Raw genomic sequence first — 15575 nt, forward strand, 5'->3', positions numbered from 1 at the left:
ACAGCTGTGTTCAAATGGCGTTCAACTATAGGACAACTGTCATAATAATAAAGCAGACACACACAGTGCTGTCATTGTGGGTTTATATTTTTTTTAAAACTTCAAGGTAACCAGTCATTCACTATCACATCAGCAAGTGCACTTCAGTTATCAGATTCACAGCTTGGTGTCACAAGTGCATGAGAGATTATTTCAGATTGTGCTCTGTTTGCCGTTTCACAATGACTCAACATTACAAAGGTCTGACTCAAAGAACATTTCTACAGAAAATGGTTTCTTTGGCTAGCTGTGTCCCACACAGCAGCGTCAGGGCATCTGAGATGAAAACTTAGCAGATTCTAAATTAAAAGGTGAAACATACATTTTGTGCAGTAGATCATAAAACAGAAGAAAAAAATAAAGTGTGTAATCAGGTTTTGCCAAGTTGCAGCTTCTTACAAATTACGACTTAAATTACAAACTGCTATGCAGGAAAGCATTGGAAAGGAACACCCTGTAATCCATGGCTGGAATAGAAAAATAAAATATGGCACAAAATTAAGGCTTGAATAAAGACAACTTTTAACACGTACTAATATTGCACTTTTCAAAGCGTAATTACAGGAAAATAATAAAGGTTGGCATGTGTCTGACTAAATTAAACATACTTTATAAAAGAAACAGAAGGATGTGCAGATAAGAATAAACAGCCAAAGCTTCAGTGTACACTGAGCAAACTGTGGGTGTGTTTTTTATGGAAACGTTCGCATCTGTTGTTTTGAGATCATGTCTCAAATATCTACAAAGACTAAGTAATCCCAGCTCTTAATCTTGATAAACTGTAGCACTGAGATATTCAGATTATTGTAAGGAATCAAAGCACTGTTTGGTTTGATTTCAGTTTATTCGTCTAAGAGAGATCCAAATCTCTTATCTTGTGCCCAATTATTGTTGGTTAAAGGCACCTTGAAATGCCTTTGGGAGTTATTTTTAAAGCATAATCTAATCTTCCTATAATTTAAGTGGACGCTGGGATAAAAAAAGATATGTATGGGTATACAAACGGTCTCTCACTTATAGTGCTTGCAAGGAAGTATCTGAGGTAATATGAATTTTAAACAAGTTATTTTTATCTTTGGCAAATATTTCAAGTCCATCTTAAATGCATATTTTGTCTTCAAAGAGTTAATGAAGGTCAAACAGTGTATTGATCATATTTACTGAACGAGGCCTGTTCAGTGACCGTAGTTGGATTAAACCTTGTTGTGCTTGCCTACAGCCCAACAAGGGGAGCTCTGACCAGGGCTAGTCCTGGGCTGGACGCAGCCCTGACCACAGCTATGTGGTTGTTTGTTCAGCCTACCTGCTCAGAGCTAAATACAGGCACACGATAGATGAGGGACGGCAACACACTTTTACTGGAATGAGGGAGCGTCTACGACTGGAAATCACTCTGGGATCTGTGGGAGCCGGTGTGAACGAGAGCTGCGAGATTTGTGCAGTTTTAAAGCAGGAGGCTGATGTGGCACGCTCTGACGGTTTCCCGTTATAGCATCGGTTAATGTGCAAAAGCTGACATGGCAAAAAGATATTGACTCTGAAAGGGAAAAGCTTTTTTCTTTAAGAAAAGAAAATCATTTCCTCTGGGGAAAAAAAATGAGCCCGACATCCTTGCTCTCCAAAACAATAAATACTGACATAAATAAAGGTCTTCCTAAGAGACGGCAACACTGTGCTCAGTTTCACAGTCAGCACATTTACCTGTGAGAAGAGAACCTGCTCCTCTCAAGTTTCATTTCTGGCTCACTACCTCTCAGAAGATGCAAAAACAAAGAAAAGAAATCTGTAGCGAGAGCTGCAGAAAAATGCTGATGAGGCACATTTCACCAGCTCTACAACACTCAAACTAAAGTCAAAGCAAGGCTTGCTAATTTTGATGAAGCAAAACTTTGGCAAGAAATTGCAACAAACACAAAAAGGATCTGTTTGTAAAGAGATGATGTGTCACCTGCAGTCTGCTGTGCTAAAGATAAAACTCCACCCTCACTCAGTAGATCACAGCACACACACCATCTGTCTTCTTAGGCAGTTTTTAGTTTCACTTACTGAAACCAGAAAATCCAGTCACTCTCCACAGCCGTTAACTGTTTTCCTTGGAGAGTCCCAGTGTCAAGTCTCTGCTTGTGGTGGACCACTCCGAGGCAGGGAGCGACACAAAAGTGCCTGAAAGGACAAGTGATGCTCATCAAGTCCTGAGATACTCTGGTGTGGAGTAGTTGAAGAGCATGAAGTCCATGCGATACAGATTGAACAGTTTTTTCTGAAAGAAAGGACTGATGTGCTTAAAGTAACGCCCCGCCATGTGGCCGTCTGTCCTGGTCGTCTTGCCGGACGTTGGAAATTGAAGCATCCCCTCCACTCCGGCCAATCTGAGCACGGCCTGAGCATCGGGCTCCAGAGTCTCGTATTTCCCCACCACGTCGTAGTGGATCAGGCAGGGGTGGCAGAGGGAGTGCACCCGCTCCCAGTGCTCATTGAAAGGTTCCTCCCGTTGCGTCCGAGGGTCCACAAGATACTGGACAAACTCAGGGAAAGTCACATCATCTCCTTTCTCGAGGGCTTCCGGCTTGGCGTTGGGCCTGTGCCGGCGGATGATTTTAGTTCCGTAGCGTTTGTGGAAGGCAGTGTTGTACCTGCGCGTGAATTTGTTTCTGTAGGCTGACACCAGCCGCTCAAAGGGCTCCCGCACAAAGATGAACTTGAGGTAGCTGCGAAGGCGCTGGTTGATCTCCGCGACCGAGAACTCCGAAAGCGTGCGGAGGTTACCTGCGACGTGGGCCTCATTAGCGGGGATGGCGAGGGGGTCGGTGTAGCGGCCGTCGCTGGTGAGGACCATGAGGACACGCTTCCAGTTAGTGCAGGCTACCTGCAAGTCAGAAAAGGAAACACCTGTGAAATAAAAACATGCACCTGTCTCCCTCTATCATCATCCAATCCGCTCACATTCTCTCAAACCTCTTTCATTTCATCTGTACGTGCTTACCAACCTTGGGTACATAGCAGTAAATAAGGCTGTGCATGTCGTCAACAATGAGGTGTTTGAGATCCTCGGGCGAGAGCACGCGGCGCTTCCTCGTGTGGCTCAGACATGCCTGCTCCAGCAGCTCCCTGCGGCCTTGGAGGGACTTGTGAGCTGCCAACAGCTCCAGCTGCTTGTGATGAGGACGATGCAGAGAGAGAAAGAGAGGCACAAACAACTTTCAACAAAAGCCTTTTAACAAACTGCTGAAGGTCAGCTGTCAGTACAGAGTTTAACTCCTTCACGGATTTTTGAATGTTTGAATGTTAATAAGCAGCTTGATACAAATTTAAAGTGATTTAACTAAATGCAGCAGCTCGTCAGAGACTGGAAGCCTGAGCCTAAGTGTTCATTTTGCATTATGTTTAATACTACAGTGTGTTAAGTACTGAGCTTTAGATGTTGCAGTTGGTACAGTCTGTACAGTGAAAGTGAAACTTGCTACCTACTAGCTGTAGCCCTCAAGTCACACTATGTGTGTGCGATTGTGTGTGTGGTGGGACAATATGTGCCATTGTTCTCACCTGGTCTCCATTATAAAGTGTCTGCAGCGGACTTGTCCTGCTTTTCCCTGGTCTGGTGACAGCCTTCAAACCAGCTTCTGCTTTTAAACAACAAACATGTTTTACTAAAATGGACACTGAAACCTCTGAGACGTGAAGTGGACAAAACTGATCATCTCGCTGATCACATACTCCAGAGTGTCTCTGCTCCCAGGTCTGAAAAGTGACAGTAATTCAGTGGTGCCTTAAACCTGCACTAAATAATATTCAGCATTGGGGAAACTCATTTGGGTGCAAAACAAAGAATGACTGTGTAGAAGTGTACGTGGAAGCAACCTGTGAAAGCTCTCGTTTGGGTGATCTGAGTAAAGTATTTCCTGACTGAATTTTAATGGAGGACGTTCATTTTTGCCTCTGCAGAGTCACAAAGGAGGACAAAGCAGTGAGCGCTTCAAAGCATTAACGGCTATGAGTACTGAAAAGTACATTAATGTTGCTTAACACTCCCCAAGGCTGTGGTCTCCCCTAGCTCCACCACGCAACAAAAATTGTCCAAATAAGCAATGAAGCCTAGAAAAAATGCCAAAGCCTTTGATTATAAACTCCAAACTCACCATACACCGCTCTGATAAATGCACTGGAACAAACCCAATCCATGAAGGTCCTGCCCCATAACCCACAGGACCCGCTCTGCACCACAGGACACCTCCAGAGGTCCTGCATTCATTCTGATGGATCAGAGTTGTTCTGCAGCAAGTCTGCTGCATGGTGTGTCATATATCCACAACCACTGATTTAAGTGTAACCACTTCACTGTTATTTTTTCAAAATTCAGTCTGCATGTAGGTGACTAATGAGAAACAGCGTCTCATATATTTGCACAAGTTTAAATTTCGCTGTAAAGATGTCCAAATGGAGTTACGGACAGAGCCAACTTTCCACCCATCTGCTGGTCCCGTTCAGTCATGATGTGATCTCCCACCATTCATTTATACTGTAGATTCTATAAAACTCCAACACCTACATTATTAACACATCTCTTTTAGCCTCTCTTTGCTTTAAGAAGACCTTTACCTGCTCACAAACACACACACAACAGTTAGCTGTGGACGCGAATGGTGTTAGGCTGACCTGGACGATCTGCGAGAGTCTAGATACTTGTGCCCTTCCTCCTTCTTCAGCCTCTGTAAACACATATGTCTTCTTCTTCCATTCCTCTATGCCACCCTCCACACCCCCTCCCTGCAAACACAGTGTTAGTGTTTAGGTCTGCAGCTAATGGCACTAAAGTGAGAACAGAAATTTGTTTTGCACATGTGGCTAAATGATGCAGAGGGCTGCTTTATATCAGGCACAACGCCAGAGTAAGACAGAGGTAGGTAGATGTAGGAAGTGTGCTTTATGCAGTTTAGCATTTTGGGGGGAGGGGTGTCTCCATGCCATCATATGGAAAGAATATTAACCAGCAAGGTGAATGGCTATGCTGTAAGTATGGAATCCAGACGGAGACGGAGGCCATTTCCCTCCTACTGTGTCTCTTCTTTTCTGCTGAACTACATCAAACAAATAAAATTGAACCCCTGCTGTTCTGAAATGTTTAAAAACCCATCAGCTGTGCATTCTGGTCTGACAAAAACACTGTCACATGTTCCAGATTGACACGAAGCTGTAAATCATAACTGCTTCCTTCCATTTTGAGGAAGAAGCAAATACAAAAAGGAGAACAAATGGTGACAGAGCAAATGTGTAATGTGCACTCACACAACAAGAAGACGGCGTATCTCAGCTCAAGGCAGGCAGAGGCTGTGGAGACACAACCTCTGCCTGGGCCACAGCCTCTCTGCGTGAGCTCACATGAACCATCAAAATCCTCCACTTCCTCTGGGTAATCTGTGCCACATCATCAGCAACACGCACAGATAGACATCAAATCTTCCTGGACTCACTGGATACATAACGAAAATCCACACCAGGCCAAAAGAAAGAACATGTCATTTCTGATATGATTTTGTCTAAACCAGTAAAGATGTTTTTTGTCAGCACTCAGGCTAAAAGTCACACTAACTGCAAAGTGGCATCCTGTAGATGTGAAACACTAAGGCTTTAAAATAAGACGGCAACTTCGAGAGATTTCTAATTAAAATACATAAGGCATGTGAGCCCTCAGTCTACAGCACAGGTCCACAATTATTAAGCAGATAAGCCTTTAGCAAACCCAGGACACTTCCTCAGGAAGCTGAAAAGTAGGTCAAGAGACACTTGTGGAGGGTTTGTTAATAGTTTACTGTCTGTTTTGAGCATAAACGCTACATGGACATGAAATGTTTGGGTTTTCTATCCATGCCAAAGTCACGAGGAAAGCTCAGGAAATGGCAAATATAGGCCACAATCCAATGTCAACAACTGGATCATCAGCTCCACTCAATACATGACACAAGTGTCTGAGGAGATGCACTCAGTGAGACTGAAAGCAGGGAAAGGGGAAACTAGCATGGCCATAAATGGCAGTAGTATGCAATAGGCACTCTCAAGCCTACACTCTGTTGCTGACACAGACACAGTCACTGTCTGCTGATGAAATTTATGTCACACAAGCCCAAGTGGACTCGTGGATGTGGAAACTAAAAACCCACTTCACACTGTGCTGAAGTGAGACAACAGCAAATAACTCAGTTAAATAATGTTAATATGTGTTTTATTATTTTAATAAAACACACATGACCTTTTATATCACCTTTTTTAGATCACCTTTTCATAATAATTATTTGTTATTTATTTAAAAATGTTAGGCAATCAACATTCAGTGGACTCTGACGCTACCTTACACACACCTGAATGATTACTGGTCTCAGAGCAAGGAGCATAGCTATTATAGTTTAACACTAGTATTAGATCACTGCTCACATATCTACTCAGAAAAACACACTTAGCAGATATCCACAGTCAAGGTATCACTAGCATGGCAGACCTGGAAATGTCAGCTATTTGAATATCAAATTATAAAACTTTTAGCTGGACAACAGGCTGTGAGTCAGTCAGTCAGTGTGTAATGTTTAAAGAGCTACTCGATGGATAATCGTGACATGTTGTATTTGTGGATTTGTTTTGTGGATCCATTGTGTATCCATTGGATACATTGTGGATCCCAGAAATCTATTCACCAGCCTGTCAAACACAGGACTCGGGCTGTTATTTATTTCCTCTTTGTGCCAAGGACGCATTTGTTTCTCTATTCTTTTTCTATTATTAAGACAGACTCTTAATATTCACTGACTGCCAAATTGATGTGAACAGATAAACCCCGGTCACTGCTATCTCTGCAGCCAAAAAATATCATTTCCCTCAATAAATTAGTTTGTTTTTGTGGTTTGCAGCTGATAAGCACAGTTGCAATATCTAAGTCAAGTTTGTAGTCAACATGACACACACTTTACTTGCATAACTTCTAAATATGGGTGTATACGGTCCACTGGTGTGTATTACCAATACAAATGGCTCTAAATTGTTCAATCACGAATTCCTCTATCAGGCCAACTTTTCTGATATTTTATAATACATCACATGACCACGAATACATCTGTGGTTACTATGCTCTGATCATTGTGAAGCTTAGTTTCTTTTTTTCTTTTTTTATGTGTATGTGTGTGTAGAGTGTTCTATCACACTCCACCAGTAAACCACCACTTCCTCTCATATCAGGAAGTGACAACATACCCATAGCTGAATAGGAGCAGAAGAGGCCCCAGTCTCATTACATGCAAAAAGCCCTTGTGGGACTTGGAATAATGGCAGTTTTGTCCCCACTCTACAAAGGCAAATCACAACCCTGCTTTACTGGCAAAGAAGCTGCTTCCTCTTTTGGAAACCTCTTCACCTCTATGATCATAATGCATACAAGGCACAGAAAATTATGCTGCATCACTTGTACTGCATGGGTGTATAATTCAGCTTAATTGCACTTCAAAAGAAGGCCTATCTTTATTAGTTTCCATGAGCTGTAAGAAAGAGGAAATGTAATGTATTTTATGTGAAGTAAATAAAAGTCTGGCTCACCAGCAGCTGACAAAGGCAGGGAAGACTACAGCATTATCAAGACTAACGTGTCACCAGGCAGAGTCCGATTCACGGTGTCACAACATTCATGTGCTACAGACTGCAGATGTTGGTGATTACACAAACTAAATCTGGTAGTTCTACACTAAGTGACACTAGCGAGCTGGCAGCCGCTTTCCATTTTAATCTTATTCTTCTTACTTTTACTTGCACACCTCTTACAAACATTCAGCAGATGCACTGACTAACCAGTTCCTGTAAGTCATCACATCCTTTTTCACCTGAAAAACCTGAAAAATCTGATGTCAGACTTGAGGTTCGCTTGAAATTTATCTTCTCTGAAACAACATGTAGCATGTAATGAACTGATCTATCTGAGACATCACTGCAGCTAACAGTCTGTCGCTGCATCTGCCTTTATTGTTTCTACACCTCTGCCCATCTGTGTTTCAGCACGGTTCATTCAAAAGTCTTTTTTACGTTCCAGTAATTTCAGTGAAACCTCACATCGTTCGACATCCAACTCCAGCAACCGTCAGCTCGGCTTTGTCAGTATTCTTACACAAGAAGAAGCTGAACACGTCTGATTCATAATTACAGAGCAGCACAGTTGTGTAAAACATGTCAGATAAAGTGAGGCATACTTCAGTACAGCTCCAGTTTGAACTAATTTTCTGTCTCCTGATGCAACTGTTGAGAAAATGTTCAGACGCTAAGATGACATTGTGTTTTTTATGAACTCGAACAGTTCATAAAAAACACAATTTAAGGTTTGGGTACACGCACTGCTGCCACAAACAGAATCCAATCCTGTGTGAACCTCTGCATTAAGACCAGTGCACTCCGGTCTCTTACACAGATCTAAATGTTACAAACACATCAGCGCTAAAAAGCTAAAAACATGGCACCAATGCAGTTTAAGCTGACTATAAATAACTTCATCTTTATGTACTTAAGACACTAGCCTTATTAACCATATTAACACCTTTTACATTACAATACTAACACAGCACAAACTGCCAACAGGTGTAGCACATGGTGTGATGTGCTCTCTAATGAGCTGTTGGCTCTGTTGGAGACCTTAAAGACATCACTTGTTGCGTCACAGCAGCTGCACTGTTATCAGTGTCAGTGGCTAGTGATAAGTGGCGGTGTGCACACATGCAAATGAAGAGTGTACTTAGTTTATTTGATTAAGCTACATGTATGAATAGATATGCAAAGATTGTGTCTGTATATGTGTTTAATGACAAAGGTTTACAGTGGTTGTCTACAATATGTTTAGGTGAAAAACAATCCCCACAGTCTGTGCATGGGTGAGATGACAGAGTGGGCCCTGATGATGCTGTTTAGAGCTTTGATGCGGAATCCATCACTGTCACAAGACCCAGAGAGGATTCGGCCTGTGTGGAGCATCAATGATGGCTGTCAAAACAGCCTTCAAAACTCTGTCATTCATGGCTGACAGTTTGCTTTTTCACATTTGGTGAATTCAGTTTCCTGTGTGTGGTGGCAGCTATAACAGTCCACTCCAGACTTAAAACGTAAATCAGAACAGCTCATATTGTTCAGATGCCACGGGCACATCACTGTTGAGCAGACAGTTTGCTATTGTTTCCCATAGCTAGGGAACACAGACACAGAGGCTTTACCACCCTACAGCAGGCACAGTTGCATACAGCTGTCCAGCAAATGAAGTGGAATAAAACTGGCGAGGGTGAACACAGCAAACAGCACCGTGAGCGGAGAAAATATTCATGTTCAGAAATGATGATTCTAGCAAATCCCATGACAAAAAATCAAAACCCTATATTAACTATGGCAGGACGACTGACTTGGCCACACAAAATGATGCTTTGCATCTTTTAATTGGACCAAACTGTAAATTTTACGCTGATGAAAGAAAATGGTTTCCTGTGTCAAACTGAAAGAGCACAAAACCTTTTAAATTAGCACAGCCACAGAAGCAGTTCAAAGCACTTTTAAAGGTGACACATGTGCTCCTGGTTTGACAACACACATGTTTACATGCTCAAAGGACACTCGCATAGTGATACTGAGGCAGCTCAGCTGGGTCAGAGCAGCCACATGAAAGAAGAACGACTGGCAAAAGATTCAATTCTATTCTTGTACAAACAGTGATGTGTTTGATCAAAAAGACCGGGTGGAAACAGGTTACGTCGGGGAAATTTCAACAGTGTCACAAATCTTTTTGTTTGACTTTTGGGGGAGAGCTAACAGTAAAATGTAAGTGGGAATGGTAATGTTGCTTCTGGAACCAATCAAACCAATTTACTGTTCACACTTTAAAGTGGAATGATGAATATAGACTTCCTCTGCCTAACAGATCTTGGTGAGATTGCTCACTGAGTGATATTCCAGACCGTGTATGTTAGCACAAGTAATTCAAATTCAATTCTGGATTCAACAGGGAGTCAATGAAGAGAAGACATATGAGATATATGATCTCTTTCTACTCCCTGTCTGTACTCTCACTGCTCCATTCTGGATCAACTGAAGGCTTTTTCAGAAACTTTTAGACCAACCTGATAACAATAGCAAAGTAATGAATGTAGGAACAAGCATCACTCTGAGAGAGGATGTTTCTAAAAGTGACCCCAAGGTTCCTAACAGTTTTACTAGAGGCCAACCCAATGCAATCTAGAGTAAGTATCTTAAATATTGCTTATTTTCTTTAAAAATTATATCATATTAAATTTTGTGTCCCTTCATATTAATCACCTGGTTGTCCAAGCATCCCCCTGCAGTGGTTGCATGGACACTGTATGTTGTCAATCTCAACTGCCTGACCATAGTTCACTGCTGATCAAGAATTAGACACACAATATATTCATTGATGTCAAAGGGTCAGTCATAACATCAACACTAAGCCTCTTGTAATATACATCACAATCTCATTTCAGTCAAATTCCTAACTAAGTGAGCATTTAATGGCGTAACACATGACATGACTTGGACAAATGAGTTCATAAGACCACTCTGGACAGGACTTTGTGTTACTTTCTTAAACTCCCAACTGAGGGTGTTGTTTTAGGAAGTCAGACAATAGAACCACAAGAATTATATGCACCATGCTTCCTGTTGCTGCTGGGACTACTGTACTGTAATTTCTTGAGTCATGTGGTTGGAACAGAGTTGGAAATAAGTCTTTGGGTTGACAAACACAAGACAGAGCACTGGAGGAGCAGTCGGCAGCAGCACATGTGCTAATGTTTGGGCTGCTGCATACTGGTTCATCAGGAGTGTGAGCGAGACAAAAGACAAAATGACAACTGAGAATGTGAACGAAAACTCTAGCCATAGTGTTATCGAACATTACACCCCAGGGGATCAAAAGGAACCTGATGAGGACTTTGAGTGTTTAGATAATGTACAAGTCACACAACTGACCCATGCATGAGTGTCACCGCCCACTTCAATGAGACTATACTGCCTTTCATGAGCCCTCAGTAGATTCTCCCATGGAGAATTCAGCAAATATGTCACTTTGGTTTATGTTCACCTTATGGAAATTGTCCTGAGGATACTGCAGAAAATTATCAATGTTTTTTAATTTGTGGGATTATTTCCCAACAATTTAAAACAGTTTGACAGCAGTTCACAGGCAGTTTTTGTAATAATTTAAGTTTTTGCGAGAATTTGCCAGAATTTAGATTTTAGTTCATTATCACTTAAACTCCCATGGTACCCATGGTATTTATTTACATTTTCTTGTCCAGTGTTATAGTACATTTATCATGTTCAGCTTCTGATAGAAAATATTTAAAACAAGATTCACCTTATATTTTCCTAATCCCACTTAGGAGTCAAAAATGAAGCTTCAGGTTTGTCAGATGTAGTGATTTTAGTGATTCAATCTTCATCATGATACAAATGTATAGTACTGACTGAAATGACAAAAAAAAAAATGATGACTTTTATCCATATCGCTCAGACCTGCCAATAATCTTGTATGCAGCTGTAGAGATCAAGTATTATTTTTGTACTGGGATGGCAAAGTGTTACAGAATTCAAAAGGCTGTGAATGTGACGAAAACACCACAGTGAAGTAACACCAACCACACACAACTGTCCACACTGTTTGACACTGATTACCCAATCCTTCACCAACAGTCACACTCTATTATTGGAAGTGATTTCCACTGCAGCTAAGACCTGGTTACTCCCACAAGGAAGTCTGTCACTTGTAAGTCTTGGTTTTATTAGGGCACCATCCAGATCCAGCTTTGGTTCGATATGATAACCTTGGCTTAAGGTAACAAATGTATCTGCCTTTTGCTGGGATAAATGAATCAGTCTTTTGTGTGTAAGGCAGCATCAGACTCGACTTAAAAATTAATTTCCTAACTTAATAAAACTAGAAAAGCAAATAAATCCGACAGTATCAATTTCTGGAACTTGAATTTATTAATAAGATAATAAATGACAAAAGGACAACAACAAATATATTACAAATAGTATTTTCGCAACTCTGTTAGCCTGGCTGCCTTTTACTTTCATTTTCTTTTTTCATCTTGTTTTTTTTCTTTGTTCTGAGTACACCTCATTTCACCTCTCCTCTCACACATGCCACATGTGGAGGGGACCTCACAGAGACAGATGTAGTGAAACAATGTTAGTTAAGTTGGTGGCAACAGGTTATGTAAGCAAACTAAAAACCTGCAAACAAACAACATAAGAATAGTGAGACCATCAAGATCAAGCATCATTATCAGAACTCATTTGATCTCAGTTTTTGGTTAAATTAAACACTTCAGCAAACAGAACCTGGTGATCAAGTCAGAGAGAAATTCCTCCAAAATGAAACTTTGCTGTTAGCTTCCTACAGGCCCCATCTTATCTTAATGACCTTGTAGTACCATATCACCCTATTAGAGCACTTCGCTCTCGCTCTGCAGGCCTACTTGTTGTTCCTAGAGTATTTAAAAGTAGAATGGGAGGCAGAGCCTTCAGTTTTCAGGCCCCTCTTCTGTGGAACCAGCTTCCAGTTTGGATTCGGGAGACAGACACTATCTCTACTTTTAAGATTAGGCTTAAAACTTTCCTTTTTGCTAAAGCATATAGTTAGGGCTGGACCAGGTGACCCTGAATCCTCCCTTAGTTATGCTGCAATAGATGTAGGCTGCCGGGGGATTCCCATGATGCATTGAGTTTTTCCTTTCCAGTCACCTTTCTCACTCACTATGTATTAATAGACCTCTCTGCATTGAATCATATCTGTTATTAACCTCTGTCTCTCTTCCACAGCATGTCTTTATCCTGTCTTCCTTCTCTCACCCCAACCGGTCGCAGCAGATGGCCGCCCCTCCCTGAGCCTGGTTCTGCCGGAGGTTTCTTCCTGTTAAAAGGGAGTTTTTCCTTCCCACTGTCGCCAAAGTGCTTGCTCATAGGGGGTCATATGATTGTTGGGTTTTTCTCTGTATCTATGAAGCGCCTTGAGGCGACTTTTGTTGTGATTTGGCGCTATATAAATAAAATTGAATTGAATTGAATTGAATTGACAACTCCCCAGCTAATTTAGGCACGCCGCTGCTGATGGGTGCCGCTGTGCTCCATCCGATCATCTTGTCACTAGCCGATAGGGCTGGGCCATATCATACCGTTCACGGTAATACCGGTATAATGTTGGGCAACGATAAGAAAATGAAATATTGCGATAGAATATGGGTAAAACGCGCATGCGCAGTGCCTTTGTTTTCATACGCACATGGCGGAAAAAGCATGGCGGCGACGGAGAATGAGAAGGGCGAAAGCGGATCGTTGAATGAAACAGATGAACCAGAATTGGTTTGTAAAAATGCTGCAACTTCAGTGGTGTGGAACTGGTTTAGCTTTCGTCCGTCAGATACACAACAAAGCACTATTTTTGGTAGAGCATGCTAGCGGGCCGTCGTTATTACCGTGTTTTTTGGAAAATACGGCACACTTAAAATCAATCCTTTGATTTTTCTGAAAATCGACAGTGCCCCTTATAATCCGATTTTATGTGACACGGCGCTCGAAAATCTGTCAAATGTTTTAGTACGACTTTGCTAAGCTACGAAGCCGCACCGCTTGATGGATTGTTGGAGCATTACGGCTATCGTAGGCAGGAGCCTCGCGGAGTGATACGTACTGTGCTTCAACATAATATTACCGTATTGTGTGTGTATAACCTCTTTTTAAGTTTTGTGGATATTATACATGGTTATGCTGAGGATATGTCGGCCAGTTTCCACTGGAAATGCCTTTTGGTTAAACTGTCAGCAAGGAATTTGCATTTGCACTGTTAATTTTTATAACTTTAATGCACATAAAAAACAGCTGCTTGTTTAAGTGAAAATACATTGATGGGGTTTTTTTGCACTAATAAAGTTGTGGAGTTGTAAAGTATTTTGTCTAGTGTCAATTATATCGTCAGTTATATCGTTATCGCAAATTTTCAAATGTATATCGTGATAAATATTTTTGGTCATATTGCCCTGCTCTACTAGCCGATCACATTCAGAGCTGTGCTGTTATCAGCTGCTCCAAAAACGAAGGGAAAACGCAAAAATAGTGAGGCTAAATACAGAAGCTCCTTGTTGGTTGTGTGGTTTGTTTCCTGACTGACATCCCACTTTTGCTCTATTATTGGTGATTTATTGATTTATTTCTGCAAAAGAATTCATTCCAAGGTATCACACAGCAGCTACCATTTCAGAATGTAACATGTCAAACAGCCAGACAAACTGCATCTTTTCAGGAACTTTCAAACATCAAACAAATAAAACCTGGACAAAGAAAAGCACCTGCATTGCATTTTACACAGCTGTAGCAAATATCCCAAATACTTTAATAAAAGTGACCCCAAGGTTCCTCACAGCCGCTCCTGCGCTGACACAGGAGCGGCGAGTCCGGCGACCAGGCTGTTTCGTCTTTGCCGAAAGCACAGCATTGCAAATAAGAGCAGAACTTAAAGAATCAATCTCACCAGGCTAGTAACGATCCGATACCGATGACGACTTGGTGTCTATAAAATCGATATTTGGATCGATCTGCCTACCACTAGTGTAAAATGTATTAACACATCTAAATAGGTTTTTTGACTGGAGAAGAAGAGCATTATAGACAAGTTACAAATGAGCCTTTGATTAATTATGGAATTAGTAATGTTAAAACGAAGAAGCTTTAAAAAATAAATAAATAAAACATAGCGCATACTGTAAAAGGCTGAACCGCTCACTACCTGCATTTTAAAATTGACGTCATAGCTGGCTACAACAAAATAATAAATAAATTCAAAGAAATTATTGTAAAAACAGAAGAGTTAAAGTTTATCATTTTGTCCACATCTCCCGGCATCCAGCGTTCACACTGCTCAACCTCAGTTTTCAGCTCTTTACATCCTCAGCTCTGCTCTTCAAACCTGAAACCATCTGATTCTACTGCTCTATTCTCAATTTCACTCTTTATTTGCTCGGATTAGTTCTCCACACTCAGAACTCTATTGCTCCCAAACAGCCAAGTGGCTGGCCAGTGTATCTGCCACTGCTCAATATCCTATCTGCGACTCACACACTGCTAGCCCCTACTTTAATGATAACAGATGGCTAATGTGGCTAACAGGTAATTGCTAATAAACTGCTAATGTTAACGTGTGGCCAGGTTAAGCTTGCTTAACCTGCTAAAATGGAAGCTTTACCTCTCTAAATTCCCCCTGCAGTACATGAACATTAATTACTTCAGCTGTTAATGAAAAAAGAAGCCATGTGCAAGTCTGCCTGCAGTGGTTGCAATTTAATATCGTAATTGAATATTCATTTTAGTATCAAATTACTATTAATACATGAGTACTGATTCTTTTAAACCCTAGTACTGGGTGTATGTTACTTTGTGCTTGTGCTTCAGTACAGATAAACTCAGTTAGCTTTCTGTTAGCTGTTTACAATTGTTTGTGTTTCTTCTGCTGTCTTACCTCA

At 41.2% G+C, this 15575-nt stretch overlaps 1 protein-coding gene across 4 annotated transcripts in view; it reads right to left on the bottom strand.

Moving 5' to 3' along the window:
* Positions 1 to 26: 26 nt before the first annotated feature.
* Positions 27 to 15575, bottom strand: part of LOC102291301 (carbohydrate sulfotransferase 11) — an 18761-nt gene continuing 3212 nt past the window's right edge. Inside the window, exons 2-4 of one of the 4 annotated variants that reach the window (XM_042212740.1) lie at positions 3583 to 3659; positions 3027 to 3188; positions 27 to 2905 (exon numbers count right to left, since the gene is read on the bottom strand). In XM_042212740.1, the coding sequence (XP_042068674.1) occupies positions 2225 to 2905; positions 3027 to 3188; positions 3583 to 3659 (920 nt within the window). In that variant the 3' untranslated portion in view covers positions 27 to 2224. Of the gene's footprint in view, positions 2906 to 3026; positions 3192 to 3582; positions 3663 to 15575 lie in introns of all 4 variants that reach the window. The other 3 variants (XM_014340651.2, XM_005944070.3, XM_005944069.3) reach the window with 3 other exon arrangements.

This window comes from Haplochromis burtoni, unplaced genomic scaffold (genome assembly GCF_018398535.1).
Source record: "Haplochromis burtoni strain Fernald_Lab_line unplaced genomic scaffold, NCSU_Asbu1 Contig_390, whole genome shotgun sequence".
Lineage (NCBI taxonomy): Eukaryota > Metazoa > Chordata > Actinopteri > Cichliformes > Cichlidae > Haplochromis > Haplochromis burtoni.